This window comes from Monodelphis domestica, chromosome 4 (assembly GCF_027887165.1).
Source record: "Monodelphis domestica isolate mMonDom1 chromosome 4, mMonDom1.pri, whole genome shotgun sequence".
In the NCBI taxonomy this organism is placed as follows: Eukaryota; Metazoa; Chordata; class Mammalia; order Didelphimorphia; family Didelphidae; genus Monodelphis; species Monodelphis domestica.
This window is the reverse complement of record NC_077230.1, coordinates 78416892-78440152: the sequence shown is the minus strand read 5'-3', so window position 1 is coordinate 78440152 and position 23261 is coordinate 78416892. Positions and strand designations below refer to the sequence as shown.

General features: G+C 35.4%; 1 protein-coding gene across 2 annotated transcripts in view; it reads left to right on the top strand.

The window, feature by feature from the left end:
• The window catches only part of LSAMP (limbic system associated membrane protein), an 826684-nt gene that overhangs the window by 542858 nt on the left and 260565 nt on the right, over positions 1-23261 (top strand). For both annotated transcript variants that reach the window (XM_001362935.4, XM_007493724.3), the window contains exon 3: positions 19299-19424. In XM_001362935.4, the coding sequence (XP_001362972.1) occupies positions 19299-19424 (126 nt within the window). The remainder of the gene's footprint in view (positions 1-19298; positions 19425-23261) is intronic.

The following is a 23261-nucleotide window of genomic DNA, read 5'->3' as shown; positions in this document are numbered from 1 at the left end:
ATCATTTAGAGTCTACATCCCCAATCACATCCCTATCGACTCATGTGGTCAAGCAATTGTTTTTCTTCTGTGTTTCTACTCACATAGTTCTTTCCCTGGATGTGGACAGCATTCTTTAAGTCCCTCAGAATTGTCCTGGATCATTGCATTGCTGCTGGTAGAGAAGTCCATTACATTTGATTGTACCACAGTTCTTTGATGGTTTGTTCAATTTCCTTTTCTGATATGGGATTATTTAAGTATTCTATTTCTTCTTCTGTTGTTCTAGGCAATTTATATTTTTGTAAATATTCATCCATACCACCTAAATTGCCATATTTATTGCCATATATTTGGGCAAAATAGTTTTTAATGATTGCCTTAATTTCCATTTCATTGGAGGTGAGGTCTCCCTTTTCATTTGGATACTATTAATTTGTCTTTCTTCTTTTCTTTTTTAAATTAGATTGACCAGTACTTTGTCTATTTTGTTTTTTCAGTGTACCAGCTTCTAGTCTTATTTGTTAATTCAATAGTTATTTTACTTCCTATTGTATTAATTTCTCCTTTAATTTATAGGATCTCTATTTTAGTTTTCATCTGGGGATTTTTAATTTGTTTACTTTCAAGTTTTTTTTTTTTTAATTTGCTTGACCAATTCATTGACCTCTACCCTCCCTAATTTGTTAATATATAAACTCCAGGATATAAATTTCCCTCTGAGTACTGCTTTGGCTGCATCCCATAGATTTTGAAAGGATGTCTCATCATTGTCATTTTCTTCAATGAAACTATTAATTGTTTCTATGATTTGTTCTTTAACCAATTTTGGAAAATCATATTATTTAATTTTCAATTAATTTTTGATTTTCCTATCCATGTACCCTTACTAATTATTATTTTTATTGCATTATGATCTGAAAAGTTTGCATTTATTATTCCTGCTCCTTTGCACTTGTTTGACATGTTTTTATGCCCTAGTACATGGTCATTCTTTGTGAATGTACCATGTACTGCTAAAAAGAAGGTGCATTCCTTTTTGTCCCTATTTATTTTTCTCCACTTATCTATTAACTCTAATTTTTCTAAGACTTCATTCACATCTCTTACATCTTTCTCATTTATTTTTTGGTTTGATTGATCTAGATCTGATAGTGGAAGGTTTGGGTCTCCCACTAGTATGGTTTTACTATCAGTTTCCTCCTTCAAACTCACTAGTTTCTTCTTTAGAAATTTGAATGCTATACCATTTGGTGCCTACATTTTGAGTACTGATATTTCCTCATTGTCTATATACTGCCTTTTATCAGGTTGTAATTACCTTCCCTATCTCTTTAAATCAGATCTATTTTTACTTTGGTTTTATCAGATATCATGATTGCAACTCCTTCCTTCTTTTTCTCATTTGAAGTCCAATAGATTTTGCTCCAGCCTTTGACCCTCATTCTGTGTGTGTCTACCTGCTAATGTGTGTTTCTTGTAGAAAACATATGGTAGGTTTTTGGTTTCTAATCCACTCTTCTATTTGCTTTTGTTTTATGGATACACTCATCCCATTCACATTCTTATGTCTGCCACCTCTGTATTCCCTAACATTGGCTCTGCCTCTGCCTCTGTAAGTGGGGTGGGGGAAGGTGGATCAGTTCATGTTTTGGTGTGAGCTATTTCATCCCCTTATAGTATGGAAATGCCCAAATCCCACATACTTTCAGTGCTGCACCCTACTGTAGAGACCCTTCCTTCATCTGAATTTGTTTTATTTAGGCCTTTTGAGGTAGTCTATATTGGTGGGTGATGAGGAGAGTAAGAGTCCTGTGTCTAAACTGCAGCCATGTTAACCTGAAAGCCATAAATGATAGTTATTAATATTAGCTAATATAAATAATAATTTTATTATTATTTTCAAGACTAGGATTTGAACATAGATCTTCTGACTTTAGATACAATGGTTTGCTTTGTTTGTTTATTTTTCTTACCACAGTATGCTATGTCAATATTATGTGAGAAAAAATAAACAGAATAAACTATTTTTTAGTTCTTTTTCACTTTTATCATTGATTGTCCCAACTCTGGACATAATCGAACATGATTCCCTTTGTTTTTATTAATAAAAGTATACAGAGAAGAAACCAGTGAGTGGGCATTATGAAGGATTTGGTAAGTTTTCCCAGAATGTGATTCAAGCCATAATAGGAATAGTACATCAATTCACAATTCATAACTTCAATAGCAAAACATTAGTGTCCCAGTTTTGCCACATCCCCTCCAACTATATTATTTTTCTTTACTGTCATATTGACCAATCTGCTAGGTATGAGGTGGTACCTCAGAGTTGTTTGAATTTGTATTTCTCTAATCAGGAGGGATTTAGAACACTTTTTTTTTTCATATGATTATTAATAGTTTTGATTTCTTCATCTGAAAATTGCCTATTCATATCCCTTGACCAGTTTTCAGTTGGGGAATGACTTGATTCCTTTTTTAAAATTAATTTTTCTTTTCAATTTTTTTAAATAGTAGGACCCTGAAGTTTGTCATGAAAGTTCAGGTTAGAACCAGGCTATATAGTACCTCCTCCTGGGAGACCAAATCACACTCCGGGTCATTATAGTAACCATGAAGATTTCAAAGTTATCAAAAAATTAGATTATTCTTTTTGGGGGCCAAGAGATATCTGGAGGAACAATGAAAATCTTGACTACTTCTAATTTAATTTTGTAATTTCCATTGTAATCCAATCCAACAACCATTAATTAAGTGTCTATTATATACAAGGCACTCTTATTGGTAAAAGAGAAAAAAAAGGAAAAAGAGAAAGAGAAAAAAGGAAGGATGAAAGGAAGGAATGAAAGGAGGAAGGAAGGAAAGAAGAGAAAGGAAAAGGAAAGGAAAAGGGGAAAAGAAAATTACACCTGCCCTCAAAGAGCTTCTATTTGTGTACATAGGTAAATATATAAGGTAAGAGAGAACATTAACAGCTTGGGATTGATGGTTTGTATCATTTAGTGACATGAGATAGTTTCACATTGTTTTCTAGTGTTTGAACCAATCAAGTCTTATAAAGAAGATTATAAACACAGGAGCTGAGCTTGAAGGTAGCCAGGACTTTTCAGAGCCTTAGGGAAGTGAGGAGTATGTTCTAGGCATGGGGGACAAACTGAGCAAAGGCCATCAGTATAGAAATGTAATATCTATTTTGAGGAACAGCAAAGTTTAGTTTGCTTGGAACCAGAAGAGTGAGAATAATATAAAAAGTGTTGCGAAAGTAGGCCAGAGATTTTTTTTTTAAAGTTGAGCAATTTTTATTTTATTTTTTAAGAAATAGGGAAACACAATCCTAGAAGTACCAGGGAAGTTGTTTTTTATAAGACTTGGTTAGTGTCACTGGTTCTTGTTGTATAACCCTAAGGCTAAAACTATATTTTTGTCTTTATTTTTATTCTCAGAGCTGAGAATGATGCAAGCAAAATAGTAAGTGATTAATGAATGCTTATTAAATCACTGACTTGAAATTTATTGAAATGAATTGAAGAACAGATTACAAGAATCCAAGTGGAATGAATATTGTAAGGGCTTATTAAATGCTCAGGACTAAGAAGCCCAGAGAATAAACTTCTTAAATTACAACTTAGAGGATCATTGAATGCTAGGACTAAAGGCCTTTGGAAACTGAGCCCAGGAAGGTCAAATGAATTGTCCAAGACATACAGCTACTTAGGAGCAAAACTGGGATTCACTCTAACATGCATATGCTGACTCCCATCTCAGAGATCTTTCCAACCCACCCTGCTGACTGTGATTTAAAAACAATGGCCATCAAGGCCCTCACAAAGACTCTCTCCTCCTGTGCCACACCTTTGGTTCTTACCTGGGGCCCTAGGGGAAATTATCTTGCTGAGGCGCAACTCAGGTTAAAGGCTTACTTTCCTATAACCTTAGGGAATTTAATTATTAAGATTAGAATTTAAAATAAGGTTACTGAAGGAGAAAGACTGAATTGATATAAAAAATTCCTATCTTCCTCTATATCCAACCCCCAATACCTTGTGAACCAACTTGGTCATTTAAAACAAAAAATCCCATTGTGCTCATGCTTCTACTCAATTTCACCCTCCCACTTTTGTTCTGATTAATATCTTGTTTGAGTATACACATTTTTTTTGCCTAAAACTAAATGGCCAAGACAAGATGATCTATTGTTCTCACTTTATTTCATTCTCCCTCCCAATATTGGATGGTGAGGAGGGTTTCTGTACCTTACCTACCATTCCTTCTGCCCACACCCCCCAACAAGAATTTAGTTTTCCTATCTCTAGGGGTCAAGCGATTAAATCCAAGAGTCAGTTGAGGAAGATTCAAGGGAAGGAGAGATACACCACTCTGATCTCCTTTCTTGCTATTGCTCTTTCCCAGAAATACCAGAGAGGAAGTGAAAATTCTCCAGGTGAGAAAGGTAGGGGCCTAGGCTAGACACTTGGCTTCTGCTGACCTAGGGGCCTTCAGGACAGATGGGACAGGGGTCTGGTGTGCCTATTTAATAATTTGGCATTGGTCAGAAAGTTTGAATGAGTCTTGTCTCTGACATTTACTTGCTGGAAGTACTTAAAAATGTCACTTGCTTTCTCTGAGCTTCAGCTTCTTTAAATGTAGCTAAAGCCAAATCATATGATATCCAAGATTATGAACAGCTTTAATTATTTATGATTCTTTCCCTTTCTTGGAGATTCTTTCAATTCACTTGACCCAGAAGCAAACCTTTTCCCTATACTACATTCTCAACTGTAGCTGAAGTTTGGAACAATGCCCTAAATCTTGTTTTAGTCTCAACTTGTCTTCCTGTAACATTCATGAACTTCCAGAACCATTCAAGGGTAAAGAGGTATGTTTTAGGACTCCTCAGGACAGACAGCCTTCATCCCTAAATACAGCAGAACTGACTGTTAAGAGTCTGTTTGGTTTAGAGTAAGGAGACAGCCTCAGATACTTACTAGGTATATGATTCTGAGTGAGTAGCAACCTCTGTTTGTCTCAGTTTTCTTTTCTGCCAAATGGGACTAATGATAGAACCTACCTCCAAGGCTTGTCATGTTCAGGGTAAAATTTTGAGTTGAGACTGAATATATTATTTAGTCTTCACCAAGGATTTAAATTTTAAATCCAAATGAAATACTAAAGTCAGAAAGGAATTTTGTGGTGGTTTATTTACAATAGAAGGACGAAATTAAGAAGGAGAAAGAGGGAAAGAGAAAAAGATCTACTCTGGCCTGGCCTGAGCCAGGGGGAGTTCAGAGGCCTCTCAGCTATGGCGCCTTGCCAGAAGATTAGATCTAACTCAGCTTCCAGCTAGGAAGCCTCCTCTAAGATGAGGGGCTTCCTTGGAGGCTGGAACCTTTAGAAGGGTCAAGGGAAAGGGAACTTAGCCTTAACACTCACCACATGGTCGCCTAAGGGAAATAGTCTCAGTACCCACACTTCAGAGCTCCTCCAAGTCAAGTTTTACCACTCAAGTCTGCAAAAGCCCCTCTCACAGGAAGTGACACAAAATATAAATACAGTTCTTTACATCACTTCCTGTGTCGCACATGTACCAATGGTGGCTTAAACTTGGCTTAGGATAGCCCAGGGGGTCAGTCAGTTGTTTCTGATTTGTCACATGCTAGCACATGCCGGTCATAGGCCTTCCTTCCCCACACCCAATCCTTAAGTGGGGGTGTATACATTCCTGGTTGCTAGAATTCTAATGACTAAGCAGGATGGAGTACAACTAAAATTCACAGTCATGAGGATCAAATGCAATAATACTGGCAAAGCACCTAGCACAATCCCTGGTATACAGCAAGCATTATTTATGTTAGCTATAATTATTATTTTCATTATACCTTACACTACTTTTGGCCACTATCTTGCAAAGTGGACTGTTGGGTACATATGAACCCAGTGTAAAGAATTCTTTCCTGCAATAGTTATCTCTTAGAGAACAATGTTAACATCTTGGATTTCATAGATCTCTTTTTGATATTTATACGTCTGAAACTTTCCTTGACTAATTATAATTTAATTGCATTCCCTTTAGTCACACTGTGCTTAAATATATCATTCACATGAATTCCTAGCTTTCATTTTTCTAGCAATGAGGTACTTGTCATTTTCTTTGTCTTCTTTTATGCTTATGTTTACATCTTCAGTTCAATTCAATAAGCATTAATTAAGCATCTTCTACATACTAGGCATTGTGCTAAGCTCTGAGGATACAAGTAAGTAAAAGAAACACAGTCCCTGCCCTCAAGGAGTTTCTATTCTAACTGGGAAGGCAACATACAAAAGTATGCCAGGGTGAGAGGGTACCAAGCACTACAAGATTCCTGGAATGGGGGCATCTTGTCTCACAGACAGAAAATTAGGAAGATCATCTAATTTATGGCTTCCCTAAGCTTTTGGGAAGATTTTGGAATCCCACCCTCTAGCCCTCTAATCAGAAGGTAGAGGAGGCTGAGGGAGTTTTCTAGACTTGAGTTAGCAGCATGGTGATGAGATCAGAAATAATGACCTTATCTATCCTAGGAGGGGCATTCTGTTCCAAGAAGATAAAACCACTTAGAACAGCAGATAGAAAATGGAATAATGCATTTTGCTTCCTTTGATCAAGAATAAGTTCTGCAGAGCAAGGTGGCTCAATGGATAAAGACCTAGAGATGGGTGATCCTGAATTTGAATCTGGTCTAAGACACTTCTGGCTGTGTGACCCTGGGAAAGTCACTTAACCCCAATTGCCTAATCCTTCTCACTCTTGTGCCATGGAACCAATACTTAGTATTGATTCTAAGACAGACGTTTAGGGTTTAAAAGAAAGCATTAGTTCCATGAGGTCAGAGGTTGTGTCTTACTTTATCTGAAATCCTTACAATGTCTATTACAGATGGTACACATTCAATTTGAATCAATATCTACTCCATTTAATCACTCCTTTAATATCTCATTGTGACAAAGGGTCTTTGAGAAATCTAGCCAAGGCTGGAGATGGACTGTCTCTCTCTGTCAGTGTATTAAACTAATTAAGTCCAGAGAGACTCCTTACTAAGTTGACTTAGATTTTTTTGTTCCAAATCTCACTGACCATCTTATACATTTTGGAGGGAGCTTGGACAAGTAATTTAATTTCTCTTGTCCTTAGTTTCCTCATCTCTAGCCTGTTAATAATAATCATTTGCAGCTCTAAAAAAAAAGCCTGTGCTCCTATTACTGAGCTAGGCCATGGTCAATATCCAGAGTACCATAGAGGCAAGGAAGGCCTGAGAAGGTAAAAAAATGTTTTAAATGTATACTTGTAATTTGTTCTTTTATCTGTACATATCATTATTATTTGTTACATGTAATATGTATTTTTCTGAGGGTCAAAGATGATTTTATTTTTATCTTTGTATTTTGAGCTCCTAATTCAGTGCCTTATAGATTAAATAGGTGCTTAATGCTTGTTTTTTATTGAATTCAATTATTAATAGACTGTTATGGATCTCAGTATCTTGTACATATTGATACTAATAATGACCTGAATAAACTCTCATGGTCGTAACCCATAGTGTTTATTTTCCTTTAGATTATCTTCAGATTCTATATTTCTCTTCTCCCAAAAACACCTTCACTCACAAAATACCTTTTCCCTATCAAGACTCCTTCCAAAATGGACATTTCAGAGTGCAATGTTCTTAGCTAGATGTACTGTGGTCTTCACATGAAAGGAATAAGGTGATAGAGACTAATGCAAGATATCTGAGTAAGCTTATAATTAGAGAAATGCAACTCAAAACAACTATATGATGCCACTTCACATTTAGCAGATTAGCTAATATGAGAGCAAAGGAAAATAATAAATGTTGGAGAAGATGTGGCAAAGTTGAGACACTAATACATTGCTAGTGGAGTTGTGAATTAGTCCTACCATTCTGGAGGGCAATTTGGAACTATGCACAAATTGCTTTAAATGAATACTTGCCCTTTGATACAGCCATAGCACTGCTGGGTTTGTACCCCAAAGAGATAATAAGAAAAAAGACTTGTATAAAAATATTTATAGCAATGATTTTGTAGTGGCAAAAAATTGGAAAATGAGGGGATTCCCTTCAATTGGGGAATGGCTGAACAAATTGTGGTATCTATTGCTGATGGGATACTATTGTGCTGAAAGGAATAATAAACTAGAGGAATTCCATGTGAACTGGAATGACCTCCAGGAATTGATGCAGAGTGAAAGGAGCAAAACCAGGAGAATGTTGTACACAGAACTTCTCTATTAGTGGCAGGGCAGTGATCCAGAACAACTCAGAGGGATTTACGAGAAAGAACACTATCCACATTCAGAGGAAAAATTGTCGGAGTAGAAACACAGAAGAAAAACAACTGCTTGATTACATGGGTTGAGGAGGATATGGCTGGGGATGTAGACTCTAAATGATCACCCTAGTGCAAACATCACCAACATGGAAATAGGTTTTGATCAAGGACACATATAAAACCCAGTGGAATTGTGTGTCAGCTATGGGAAGTGGTGGGGGGAAGGAAGGGAAAGAATATTATTCTTGTGGCCAAGGAAAAATATTCTAAACTGACTAAATAAAAATTTGAAAAGAAATAATATGGAAATAGTTCTTGAACAATGATGCATGGGAAACCCAGTTGAATTGCTCATTGGTTATGGGGTGGGGAAGGGTAAAGGAAGGAGAAAGAGTATGAATCATATAATCATGGAAAATATTCTAAATTAAATAACCAAATCAATCAATCAATAAAAATATTTGAGTGAGTAGAGAAAGAGGTACAAATATATTACATGCCCAATCTGGTACTACTGTGAGCAACATAGCTATAAATATTATCTACAAAGACCCTGCATCTTAGGGAATAGAGTATATGAAATGTGAAATCCTCATAATGATATTTACTTAATTTTTTAATTATGTAGAAAAATAACGCAATTTTATTCTTTATTTGACCCCCCCCAACATTTTAACTTAAAATAATCAGTCATCAGGTGCTAGCTATTGACTTGTTTTTCAGTGAATGCATTTTATTTTAAATGTTTGTACTTCTACTAGTGCTACAGCTAGTAACTCATCCATACTTTATCATTGTTTATAAATAGTGCCTATGTATTCCTAATAAAGATTCTGCTGAGGTTCTTAAATATTAGATGACTTCCCAGGGTCTTTTGACATTTGATATGAACTTCTGTGATGTTTGAGCTGTCATTATTTTATCCCTTGAGCTCCATATAGTACATCTTCTTTTCTCACAATGTATTCCCTAGATGTTAACTTGTTCCATTTCTTCCATTCCTTAAATTCAAGCCATCATTGATAAAATAATGTGTTTTAGTCTACTTACACCAAACATGAATCTTTCCTGATGTTGACCACATGTTGATTCTTTGGGGATAGTGGTGTTCTGTGATTTGCAGGCATATGATTTAACCAGAGGACTATTGATGTTAAAAAGATGGGTGTTTATATCAGAGAGTAATTTGAAATTATTGAAACAACTACACCATTTTATAGCTACAATCATTTGCCTTGTTTTCTTGCTTCTATTGGGATGATTCTGTCTCTAGGACCCAATTTTATGAGCACAGAATTAATGGATTGAGTTGAAGGGCAGATAATCCAACTACATGTTGAAGTCTAGACTATGGAATCCTTAATTCAATTGTTTACTCCTACATACCCCATAGGTGGGTTGTTAAGCCAATCACATTTGAGTGATCAGGGATCACTTTGAGAAAGTTCTACGGTTTTTCTGAGATTTGATAGTTTCAGCACATTATCATCTGGAATCAGAAACATTTAGAAAAAGATACCTTTTAAGGGCATTTGCTCAGTGAAATGACACTTTTCTGAAAGCAAAGTCTAAGATAATTTCTTTCTACATGTTGACTAAAAGGCTTGAAATAACAGCTACTATATCCCCATAGGCAGATACCTCAATAAATGCCTTCTGAATGATTTATTGTTATTATAATCTTAATGGTTAATTATTCATGATGATAGTAATTACCTACAATCCTTTGGCAGTAAGAGGATCTGCAAGCAAATAAGCAGAGTATTATCAAACATAGAAATAGAGTAGAACTTTTCTTAATAGAAAGGCAGCATAGTGTACTGGAGAGAGGATTTCATTTTGAGTTTAAAGATGTGACCATGTGACCTTTGGAAAGTCATTCAACCTTTCAGCCTAATTTTTATCATCTATAAAATGAATGATTTGGACTAGATGATCTCCATCATCTTTCCTTGATGTAATTCCAATAATCCTATGCCATTATTACAATGGAATGAGACATCATTCAAAGGTTCATTTTATTTTATTTTTTGAAAATTTCATTTAATTATTTGATTTAGAATATTTTTCCATGGTTATAAGATTCATGTTCTTTTCCTCCCCTCCCCTCAGCCCCTCCTATAGTTGATGTGCAATTCCACTGGGTTTAACATGTATCATTGATCAAAACCCATTTCCATATTATCAATATTTGCACTAGGATGATCATTTAGAGTCTACATCACCAATCCCATCCCCATCAACCCATGTGATCAAGCAGTTGTTTTTCTTCTGTGTTTCTACTCCCACGGTTCTTTCTCTGAATATGGATAGTGTTCTTTCTCATAAGTCCCTCTGAATAGTTCTGGGTCACTGCATTGCTACTAGTAGAGAAGTCATTTTAGAGTAACAATATTTTATAATTATATAGGCATTTAGGTGGTACAGTGAATAAGGCACTGGGCCTGGAGTCAGGAAAATCCAAGTTTAAATGAGGCCTGAGAGTCTTGTTAATTATGAGGCTATGGGAAAATCATTTTACCTCTATTTCTCTCAGTTTCTTCATTTGTAAAATGGGGACAATATCAGCACCTGCCTCTCTGACATATTGTAAGGATCAAATAAGAAAATATTTGCAAAAAGCTTAGAAAACTTAAAAGGCCATAAATTTTTATTATTACTGTTGTTTTGCTGTTATCATCTGTTGTAGTTTTAGAGAATGGTTTAACTTGTGGATGGCATAAAGAAACATTTAGTAACTATTTAAAAACTTTAGTGTCATTACATTGTATCCTATAATTACATATTACATTATATGAGTTTTGATGATATATCTGAGGGCAACTAAACTTAGGACTCAATTGAATAAGAATAAATTACTTATAAGTCATTTTGGACTACTGGATAACCTTAAATGAATGAGTAAAGAACATGGAAATCTCAATGCCAAATTCATGGGGGAAAGTACATGGAAATTTTGAAGACCAATTTGTGGATCATAAAAACACATATTTAGAGTTAGAAGATATCATTTAGACCCTCTCATTTTAGACATGAAGAACTGAGACCAATGACCACTGAGTAACTTGCCCAGAGTCACACAAATAAGAAAATGAGGTAAATTTGTATGCAGGTTTTTCTGATTCCAAGTTCAGCAATCTATGCAATCAGAGATACATAGACACTGAGATAAGTGTTAGGAATATTAAAAGTTTTTAATTATTATCATGTGTTTTTGAATAGGTACTTTTAATATTTGCTTTTTAAAACTATTTTAGTTACAAATCTGAATCTTCTAAAACAACAAAAAATAATTTTCTACTTTTTTTGATTCAGAGAATCTTAATCTCCCCATTTGAAGAAATCTTTAAAAGCTTCTAGGATAGAACATGGGTAGATATGGATCTACCTATAATATAACTATCCTCTCTACTGTATTCCCAAGAATGGTCATTGTTGTATATATTGAGCTGATAGTAATTTCTTTTTTCATATATTGACTGAAATTATTCCTTTCTGGTGCCATTCCTCTTTTTTAGAGCAACACAGAAAAATATATTTATCTTTTGTGAAACATCCTCTCACATTACTAAATACTGATAGGATGCTTTACCTTAGATTTCAGATTAAGCATGCTGAGTCATCTCAAACATTTTGACCACTTTGGTCACTTTTTCCTGGCTTGTTCTCTAGTTAAAGAGTTGTATCTTTTTCTTATTTTTTTATTAATAGAATTTATTTAGTGTTTCCTCTCTTCCTTCTCCTCACTATTTCATAGAAGGTATCATCTAGAAGACAGATATCTATCTATAGATTATGTCTTTCATATTTCCATTTTTCAGTTCATTCTCTGGAAGTCACATTCAAAAATTAATCTTCAAGGATTAAATCTGTAGCTGTATAGAGTGTTCTCTTGTTTCTACTCATTTCACTGTTCATTATCCCATGTAGTCCTTTCCAATTTTTTTTTAATAATTAGTCTGCTCATTGTTTTTTATGACAGCAGTACTGCATCACAATCATATATCACAATTTGTTTGGCCATGTCCCAATTAATGGGCATCCTCTCAATTTCTAGTTCTTCACCACCACAAAGAGAGCTGCTATAAATATTTTGGGAACATATAGGTTCTTTCCTTTTTTCCTTGATCTCCTTGGGAAACAGATCCAGCAATGACATTGGTGAGTCTAAGGGTAGAAATAGTTTTATAACTCTCTGTTTGTAATTCCAAATTGTTCTTCAAAATGGTTGGACCAGTTCAAAGCAACACCAATAGTGCATTAGTGTCCCTATTTTCCACATCTAACATTTGTCATTTTAGCTCATCTTATGGTTGTGAAATAATATCTCAGAATTGTTTTTGTTTGCATTTCTCTAATCAGTATTGCTTTAGAACATTTTTTCATATACCTATATATGACTATGATTTCTTCATCCCAAAACTGTCAATTAGTATCTTTTGTCCAATTATCAATTAGGAATATGACTCTTATTCTTATAAATTAAAAAGTTCTCTATGAATTTTATAACTGAGATCTCTATCTAAGAGGCCATCTATAAATTTTCCCCCAATTTTTTGCTTTCTTTCTAATTTTGACATTTGTTTTATTTGTACAAAAACTTTTCAATTTAATTAACTCAAAATTATTCATTTTATATTTTATAATGTTTTTCATTTCTTGTTGACCCATAAATTCCTCTCCTATCCATAAATCTGATAGGTAATATATTCCCTCTTTTTCTAATTTATTTATAACATCTTTTATGCTTAGATCATGTATCCATTTTGATGTCATCTTAATAAATGGTGTAAGATATTGGTCTATACCTATCTGCCAAACTGCTTTCCAGTTGTTCTAGCAATTTTTTTTACTAAATAGTGATTTCTTATCCCCAAAACATGGAAACAATTGTTTTTTCATTAAATTTGTGAGTTTCTCAATTTGAAATAAATTAGAACAGAGAATGAACTACTATTATTTTTCTTCTTTAAAAGGTAGTTTATAGGGGCAGTTAAGTGTCTCAGTAGATAGCCAAGTCTACAGACTGAAGATCCTGGGTTCAAATGTGACTTCAGATGCTTCCTAGTTGTGTGATCCAGGGCTAATCATTTAACCCTAATTACCTAGCCCTTCCTTTTCTTCTATATTAGAACCAATACTTAGAATTGCTTCTAAGATGGAAGGAAAGTAAGTGTATGTGTGTCGTAAGTGTGTGTGTGTGTGTGTGTGTGTGTGTGTGTGTGTGTGTTTTAAGCTAGATTATAGTTAGAGAAATCTTTAATGATTTGAGTTTTTCCACTTTCAATACTCTTGCGCACATCCACACATCCTCATTTTTTGAATGGTTTAGCCTTAAACATGGAGTTAATGTGGTAGTATGATGGTAAACTTAGATGCTTGTGCCATATGCCACTATTTTTAAGGCTAAATATTCTCCTTGGTATTAACTTGAGAATATTGGTCTTAAGAAAGAGAGAGAAAAGAAAATAGAAATATAAGGACCCTTTTTAATTATCTTTTAAAGACCTTTTAAAAATTAACTAAATGAATATATCATACCATATAATATATAAGTTGAATTTATACCGACAATTCCTTATGTTCCAATTTTTAAATTTTAATTGAATTGAAATTTTAAACTAAAATGTATATATAATTACAACTGCCATCATGCTTTTAAAAATATGTTTAATAAAAAAGTAAAATTTGTTTTTCTGTAGCTGCTCTTTTGATAAAAAATTTCAGCCTTCTAGGCAAATACCATTACCAAGTAACCAAGACTAATATGCACACAAAAAAACTATATAAAAGAAATCCAGAAAATATATGATCAAAAAACATTGAGATCCACTACATATTGAGACTAAGTGAAAGTGTATGAACAACTTGTATGTTGCACATATGTCATTTGAATTGTAAAAGATTTAGAAAGTCTCCAGCATCTTGGATATATTTGTATGGAGGATTTATAGGAGATCATATATAAAAATCTCAAAGAATAAAAAGGCATGATTGGATTGGATCCATATCCATGTAATAATAGATTCATTGAAATATTAAGTTATAGTTACACTCAATTTTAAAAGATATGGAACCCAGGCTTAGAATAGTAAGCAGTAGTAGTAGTATAGTAGTAGTAGCAGTAGTAGTAGTAGTAGTGGTAGTGGTGGTGGTGGTGGTGGTGGTGGTAGTGTTAGCAGTAAGAGTTACATTTCTAGGGGCCTTTAGTGTTTGCAAAGTATTTTATAAACATCTCATTTCTTCCTCACAATACCACCCTAGAATGTAGATGCTTTTATTATCTCCATTTTATAGGTAAGGAAACAGGGAGACTGAGGTTTAGCGATTTATCCAGGGTCACACAGCTGGTAATTGTCTTTGATTGGCTTTGATATTAGGTCATCTTGGCTCCAGGTCTACTGCTCTGACCCACCTACTTTTAGATTCATGGAAACTAGAACAATAATTTCATAAATTTGGAGCTAGAAGGGGCCTTAAAGATCATTTAGTCCAATATCCATGTTTTATAGGTAAGGAACCAAAATACTTTGTGGTTGAATCATCTCAGTCATGCCTACTCTTGATGACTACATTTGGGGTTTTCCCATAAAAGATACTTTGCTGTTTCCTTCTTTAGCTCATTTTACAGATGAGAAACTGAGGAAAACATGACTAAGTGACTTGCCCAAGATCACACAGCTAGTAAGTACCTGAAGTCAGATTCGAATTTGGGAAGATGAATCTTTCAGTCTCCAGGTCTAGCATTCTATCCACTAGGCCACCTAGCTGCTCCCAAACAGTGTCTAGAGACATAAAATGAATTAACTAAGGTCAAACAGGTAATAATAAGCTTAGGTCAATTTAAACCCTGTTCTTTCTCCAAAGTGAGCACTCTTTCCATTATATTTATTTTCTCTCATGTTCTTGTTTCAAAAAAAAATCTCCTGTAGGTCTTAAAACTCAAAGTCTCTCATATCTCTCCTAATATCATACTGTTTACCTTCTTAATGGTAATGAAAAATGGCTGTAATGCCAAAGAGAAGAATGGAGTTAGCCACTTGGCTGTGAGTATGAGGACACAGGCCTCCTTGCCTTCCATTTAAGCAAACAATAATGAGGCCAATTTATTGCTTATTAGACACTTCTACAAATGGCGACTTAAATGACATATAAATGAGCAGGGTTAATTGCTGGAGGGGAAAGCTAACTACCTCCTCTTTTGATGGAACATGTTAGCTTCTATTGGATTGGTATACATGTGTAAGGATGGACTTGTAGAGGTTAGACTCTTTTAAGGAAAGGGAAAGTGTCTTTAAATATAAATCCCAACACTTGACAGGCAGAGATGATATCCTGCCTCAGTTCCTTAAATTCCCAGTATATCTCCCCTTGTCAAAAGATAAAATTAAGGGATTAAGTAAAATAGAAGAATTAGATGAGAAATAGTGATCTCAATCTTTTTCAAAAAATTATCAGATTACCAACTTTGAAAGTTACCAGGACTCGCTGGCCTTACAATTGATCAGAAGCATTTATTAAATAACTACCATGTGTCAGGCATTAGACTCAACATTGGGGTCACAAAATCAGGGAAAAAACAATCCAAACTTTCAAGGAGCTCCATTTCATGATAGGACAACATGAAAACAATTTTATTCAAGATGTATGCACAGGATAAAGTGAAGATAATGATCAAAGGGAAGCCACTAGCATGAAGGAAAGTCAGAAAGGGCAATGATCATCTACTCTAGCCCATATACCAAAGGAATATCACTAGAACATGCCCAACAAGTGATGCCCATCCCCTGCTTGAAGACTTGCAGGGAAGTTCCTAAGATAGTCCATTCCACTCGTGGACAGTTCTAGTTTTTAAGGCACTTTCCTAGACTCATCTGTACAATGGAGTAATAAAAGTACCTCACAAGAAAGATATTTATAAACATTACTTGGAAACATTAAAGTTTTGCTGTAAAAATAGACAGATTGATAGATATGTGATAGACAGACAAATGGATGATAGACAGACAAGCAGACAGGTAGAAATATGATAGCAGACAGATGAATGATAGACAGAGACAGACAGATAGATGATAGACAGACAAGCAGACAGAAAAACAGATAGATATATGATAGACAGACAGATGAATGGATGATAGACAGACAGATAGATGATAGGCAAATGAATAGACAAACATGAATGATAGAGAGACACATAGGTAGACAGATGGACAGATAGAAATGTGATAGACAAATGGATGACAGACAGATGGAAATGTGATAGCAGACAGATGGATGATAGACAGACAAGCAGACAGGTAGGTAGACAGACAGATATAGATTAGCCATTATTATTCTTTCCTGCCTTCAGGGTAAACTATAACTAAGAGATGGCTGATCTCACACATGTTCTCTGTAGGTGAAAGGACTATATATATATTTCCTGTGCAAGAAATTGTTGTTCTGTAATCTGATTTTGAAATAGACCATCAACCCCAAGGATTTCTGATTTCTTCTATGGGTAGAAATTTCTTCTAATTAGGCAAATCACAATCATCAGAGACAAAGTTCCAGAGACTTTCCTGAAGTTCAGAGAGATTAAGTGAGTTTCCCCATGGTCAGAAGCTGGTGTCAGAAGCAGGTCTTATACAGAGGACTTTCTAAATCCAGTTCTAGCACTCAATTCAAAACACCGCACAATCTTACTATCTCTGAACCTTAATATAGTCTTAATATATAATCTTAATATCTTAAGATCGGTGATGAAAGGAATCCTAGATATTAACATTAAGGCAGCCATCGTCTTCTTCCCCTGCCTGTGCCAGAACAATCATTCACCCATGGGCCAGCATTACCTTCTAATGGGTATTTGCAGGGATACGCAGATACATAAATAGATTTTTAATCTATTTTTCTCTCAGCTAAAAAAAGGCAGAGGATGGCCTTTTCCCCATTTACCACAATACAAGCCTCTAATGTTCAGAGAAAGGGAGAAAATGTTAAAGATTCTATTCTATTGAACTCCTAAATTCGATTGTTCTCTCCATCCTTGTGCCTGTACATATATATACACACATAGATGTATATTACAATATATACATAGCTGTATGTGCATATATATATATATTCAGAAACTGGAATAATTGAATATATGAATATATTTAAATCTATTTATATAATTAAAAGTAAGCAGGTGACAAGACAGGAGGATAGAAAATACTACTAAGCCTTAAATGTGATGTTTATATTTATTTTCTCTGTCAACAACTGGAAGAAAAGTTGGCTTCTATTTCCACTTTCTTCTAGATGCTATAAATCTAGATACAAATCAATAATAAGAAATTGGGCTCCTCACCTGTATAAAGTCACTTGTTTTCCATCATCCTACACAGAACTCATCCCTATTAGAGCAGATATGGGAACTGTCCATTATACTACTCCATGCTAGTCAGATAGATACTAGGAATAACTATAATGGGCAATTGGAAGCCTATATTTAGAGCTTTGGGATTTGGCAAGCTGATGAAAACAAAGTTCTTAAAAGCAACAGGCCCAGACGTCTACGGTAGTTCTTTCTCCTACAATGCACATCATTCAATTGTGATAAACTCTTAGCCCAAATTAGCCAATTCCAGCTGGATGGATAAGTACATCACAGAATGCTGGAGTCAGAAATGGCCTTAGAGCTGCCATTGTCCAATAGCCTTTTATTACCTGTGAGGATGCCCTAGGATGTAAAGAGACTTGCTCAAGATGCCTACATGAAGGCAGACAAGGCCAGGGCCAGAAGCCGTCTTCCATTAAATTAAATAAATATTTATGAAGTATTTACTCTATGCAGGTAACTATATTAAGTACTCAGGGAGATACAAGACAACGTAAAGACTGGAAAAAATGTATACCTGAACTGAAGATATAAACCAATAACTATAATTCACGCTAATACCTTATCATTCCAGAATGAATGAAATATCAAATATGAAGATGTCAAGGTTTGTTAGTGCCTGGGGGAATCAGAGAGGGTGTTCATGGAGAGCAGAATGTTTTAGGGAAATTTAAAAGAATAGGAAGGAATAGGTAGAGGTATTTTGGGTAAAGTAGTCATGGAGAGTGGCATTGACAAAAAGGCAAGTAGGAAATCAAAGGGGAAATCTTTCTAAATTATTTGAAGAATAAGTTATGTATGCAGCAATAATATGAGATAATTATGGAAAAGCAGGGTGACACCAGAGTAACAGAGGGTATTATGCAGACCAAGTCATTGAAATGTTACTTGATAGGCAATAGGGAGCTACTGAAGAATTTTCAGACATATGAGAAAGATTATTTTTACCATGGAAGAAAAGATGGGGGGGGGGGGAGAGAAGGAACAAGTATTTATGGAGCACCTATTATGTGCCTAGCACTACATTAAACACTTTACAAATATTTTATCCTCACAACAGGTCTGAAAAGTTAATTAATCTTATTGCTATTTTACAACTGAGAAAACTTGAGCAGAGAATAAGTAACTTGCAATGTCACAAAGATAGTATGTTTCTGGGGCTGGATTGAACTTGGGTCTTCCTGACACCAGGACTAGCTAATACTGCGTCCAGTGAGTCACCTAGCTGTCCCATGGGAAGAAGAGATGTGGGGAGATATGCTAAGTCAAATGTAGACTTCCTGATCTCATTCAATCATTCTATATGTTTTTTAAGTCATTTCAGTCAGATCTGACTCTTTATGAAGCCTTTTGGGATTTTCTTGGCAAAGATACTGGAGTAGTTTGCCATTCTCTTCTCCAGGTCATTTTACAGATGAGGAAACTGAGGCATATAAGAATAGGTGACTTGTCCAGGGTCATGTAAGTTTTGGAGGTTAGATTCAAACTCATGTCTTCCTGATTCCAGACCCATTGTGCCACCTGACTGCTCCATCATTCATTTTATTGCACCACAACCTCTTTCAAATATTTTCCAATATCTTCTCTGAAACCTGTGAACATAAGCCATTTTCTTTTGTGTTTGCAGTTCCACCAAAGATCTCCAACATCTCTTCAGATGTCACTGTGAATGAGGGAAGCAATGTGACCCTGGTCTGCATGGCAAATGGTCGTCCTGAGCCAGTCATTACCTGGAGGCACCTTACACCCACTGGTAAGTACCTCTCAGGTCTCTGAGAGAAAGGATTGAATTTAGAGTACTGGAAAGACACTGAACATCTGCATGGCACCATTTTAGGCAAATGCTAATTGAATTAGTCAGGTGATGGCCATATTCAAAGAATGTGCTCTGTGGATGACTGGCTTCATCCCTATTGCTGCTATGTATTCATATCTCATAAGTAGTCTTCTCAGGGTGCCTGGAAGAATTTGCAATATGATTAAGTAATGGGAGCCTGAAATAACCAGCACACTAGTCTACAATTTGGATTTCAAATCATGGCCAATAATTCAGGGAGAGAATTATGTTAAAAATAAGATTAAATATATAGCCATGTAATTTTCTCTCAGAGAGTAATCAATGGATATCCCCAGGCAATAAAGTTTTCTTTTCATATAAGCTAAGCAAAGTCCAGTGGCAGAATCTTTCCCATCAAAACAAGGAACACTATTGAACTTCAGTTCTTGTGAATACAACAGTAACGTGCCTAGTTTTCCCATACTAATTCGAAGACTGCCGCCCATCCTAAACATACTTTTTATTTAGAATTTAATCTTCACATTTATATAGCTTTGGTTGCTGTCATTATGTTGTGATTAAATTACTTGTTGGGACTGTCTCCTTACCAGTACAACTACCTTCCTCTAGCTTAGTGGCCCTTAGTGTTCTATGGACAACATAGCGTACAGAAAGCTGGTCATCTTGTTCTGTTGTCTTGATACAGTTGGTGAAATGCAGATTTTGTGTCTGGATGAGTGCCCCCCAAAATCAGTATGGCTTTGGAAGGACCCCCAAGTGGGACTGAAGCATGGGTTGAATTGGGATGAGTCCTGTAAAGTCACAGGAATAAGTAGGTAGAGAAGGATGTTGGATGGGATGAAAGAGGGAAAGTAAATTCATTTGGAACCCAGAAATTGTGACACGTAGACCATTTTACATTGCAGAAGCCCAATACAAAAAAAAAACTCACTAAAATCTATTGCTTGGTGGTCAAATGGACAGAAAAAGTGTAGTTCCTGGCATATAGTAAGTAGGCAATAATGCTTGCTGACTGACTGACTGAGAAGTAGTATGTAACACATAAATGACACCTACACTTCCTTGTCTATATCCTCCAGCAAATATACCTCTTCTCCATATCTCTTCCGTGCTGCCCTCACCTTAGATTCCTTGTTTAATGCTCCTAAGGATACTTCTTTTCTGCTATTTCCTTAGTATAGACAATTAAACTCATATTAACTTACTATAGAATATCTTGTCTACTCTTCTATGATCCAGAAGATTTTCCTTGGAGATGGGAATGGTTCTAAGATTTGGGTTTTCTCCAGAGTTTGTTGAGAAGTTCAGATTCTTTATGGCCAACCCTAATCAATTTTGTCAATAATTTGGATGTTGTCATTGACATAAAAAAGACATCGTAAGATGCTGTAAAAATTAAAATTAAATCTCAATAATAAAAATTTTATATTTTTGGAGATTTATTAATGATCATTAGAAATAAAGGAATAAAAAGGATACAAAATAAAAACCACATGCCCATGGCTAATTAGCCTGTTCAAATACTACCATGATTGCAACATAACATCAAGCCAAAGAAAGGCTGGGACCCTCCATGTCACTGCCTAATATCCCCTGTCTACAGAAAGTACATAATGACAGGAAGTCAGTCGGCTCCCAGGAAATGTATTTCTTTTTTAGGGTAACAGATTTTCAATTATACAATGCATCATGACTGGGCTAGTAAATGCTAGATGAGGTCTACTCTAGATTAAATCAGATCCTACACACACACATGCACACACTTCAATACAGACACACTTTCTGGAGATAACCAGGGACTCCACAGTCAAAAGTGCTATGGATGACATGTTCAAGATCCATAGACTGATACATCCTCTCAGATCTGGCAGGACTCCGCTAGCCTATTTGTTTCTGGTTTCTACTCATAGAACTTATACTACAATATTCTAGGATGCCAGGTAAATAACACTGAATATAGACCAAATTGGAATCAAATAGTTCTCTCAGATATGCCAAACCAGCTACCAGCTATACTTACCTATTTAAAGGTAATCATTATTCATTGCATTTTTCCTCTGACACTAGGGATTAACTTCCCTGTTCAAATCCTTTGTCTTTTTTACATCTGATTCAAATAAGCAACTTATCACACTCTCTTATTTCCCACCCCTGAGTTCTTATTCCCAGTGACAGAAGACAGCATTTGCCCAGGTAATCGAGTATTGAAAATGGAGTAGGGAGCTTTGTTTCTCTCAAAACTTGGGAGGATAGAAGAATTATTCCTTTCACTTTTTTCTCCTTATAAAGGGAAGCCTTATTTTGAGACAGCCATAGAAGATGCTTTACTGTCTTATATGACAGAATAGCTGCTTGCAATTCGAGGTAGCGTGAGCAAGAAATCCAGCCAGCTTTGTTCAATTATTAATTGCTCCTTCAACACTACAGAGTGTGACTGTCGTGCAGAGGAAGTGTACCTGTAATTAGCTCGACCCCACAGGGACATCAAGCCATGAAAGGAGGAAGCTTCCGTGCAGGGCTTGTGGATACCTGATTGCCTGTCATTTGATGACACTGAGGTAGAAAGAAAATAAGGGGTATGGTATATATCTTATGAGAAGAAGAATATTTATTTCCCTCCCACTTTTGTTTCTTAGTGTGGGTTGAGTATTTTGAAAAAGAAAAAAATTATTTAAATATATTTCAAGTCATCTTGAGAATACAAAATAAAGCTTGTAGGATGGTGTGGAATAGTTTAGAAAACATGCAAAATCAGAAAGTTTATCTGAAATGGGTGGAATGGAGTAGTGGCGAAAACAGAGTACCATTCAGAGGGTGCTTTTCTTGTCTCACTGGCTCCTGCATTTCTCCTTCCATTTTAAGCACTCTGTAGAGTGAAAATGGCATGTCATGTATGTGGGTGTAAAAATATAACCTATTCCCCCCATAATTAAGTTAGGCTTTCATATCCTGTGAGTCGTAAGGGGAAATCACATTATAACTTGTATTTCCTTTTGAACATTTGATCTCCCTCCTGTGAGCAACTCAGGTCCCATCTTCATCAGACTTCTGTTTCTAAGTTTTTCTACTAATATCTAAGTGGAAGTCCATCTCTAATGTGTGCATCACATTCTGTCAGAATTACTCAAGATTTGGCTGAAAAGAACATTCTAACCAGTTCATTTCTGCTAAGGCTATTCATCCAAGTAAGCCAATGAATTTTTTTTCCTTTTTTTTTCTTTTCCTCTCTTTCCTGCCTCCTTATTCTATGTAGCCATGTACCCTAGTCTGCAAATGGCAACATATACTATTTCAACTATTTCAGTGTATGCTTCAGAGTAGAAACTTGATATAGCAGGACTGCCAGGGTTCTAGACATTTTCTTAGTTCTCTAAATCCTATAAGGAAATGCATTATTCTTTGATGGGCCTGGAAGGGTAAGGAAAAACTGCTGAAAACTGCAGGTAGTATTGATTCACAGTTTCAGGAACAATTCTCTTTTTACATTCAAGTATATGAAAATGCTTCATTTATTTGTTGTCTGCTCAATTTAAAATAAAAAAAATATTAAGAAAATATTTTGAAGCCTTAGGAGGATCCTTTGATCTTCAGAGGTTGGATTGATTCCTTTATCCTCAGTGGGGTCAGGAGCACCTATCCTCTAATCTTCTGGGGATTAGATACTCCTAGGGGATTGAGAATTTACTGACTACAAAAATCAACTTTCTTCTTTCCATCTTTTTCAGAGTTTAATGATGATACTTGAGGTAAACCTTATGAAATTCCATTAGTGCTATAGACTCATGGGCCTTA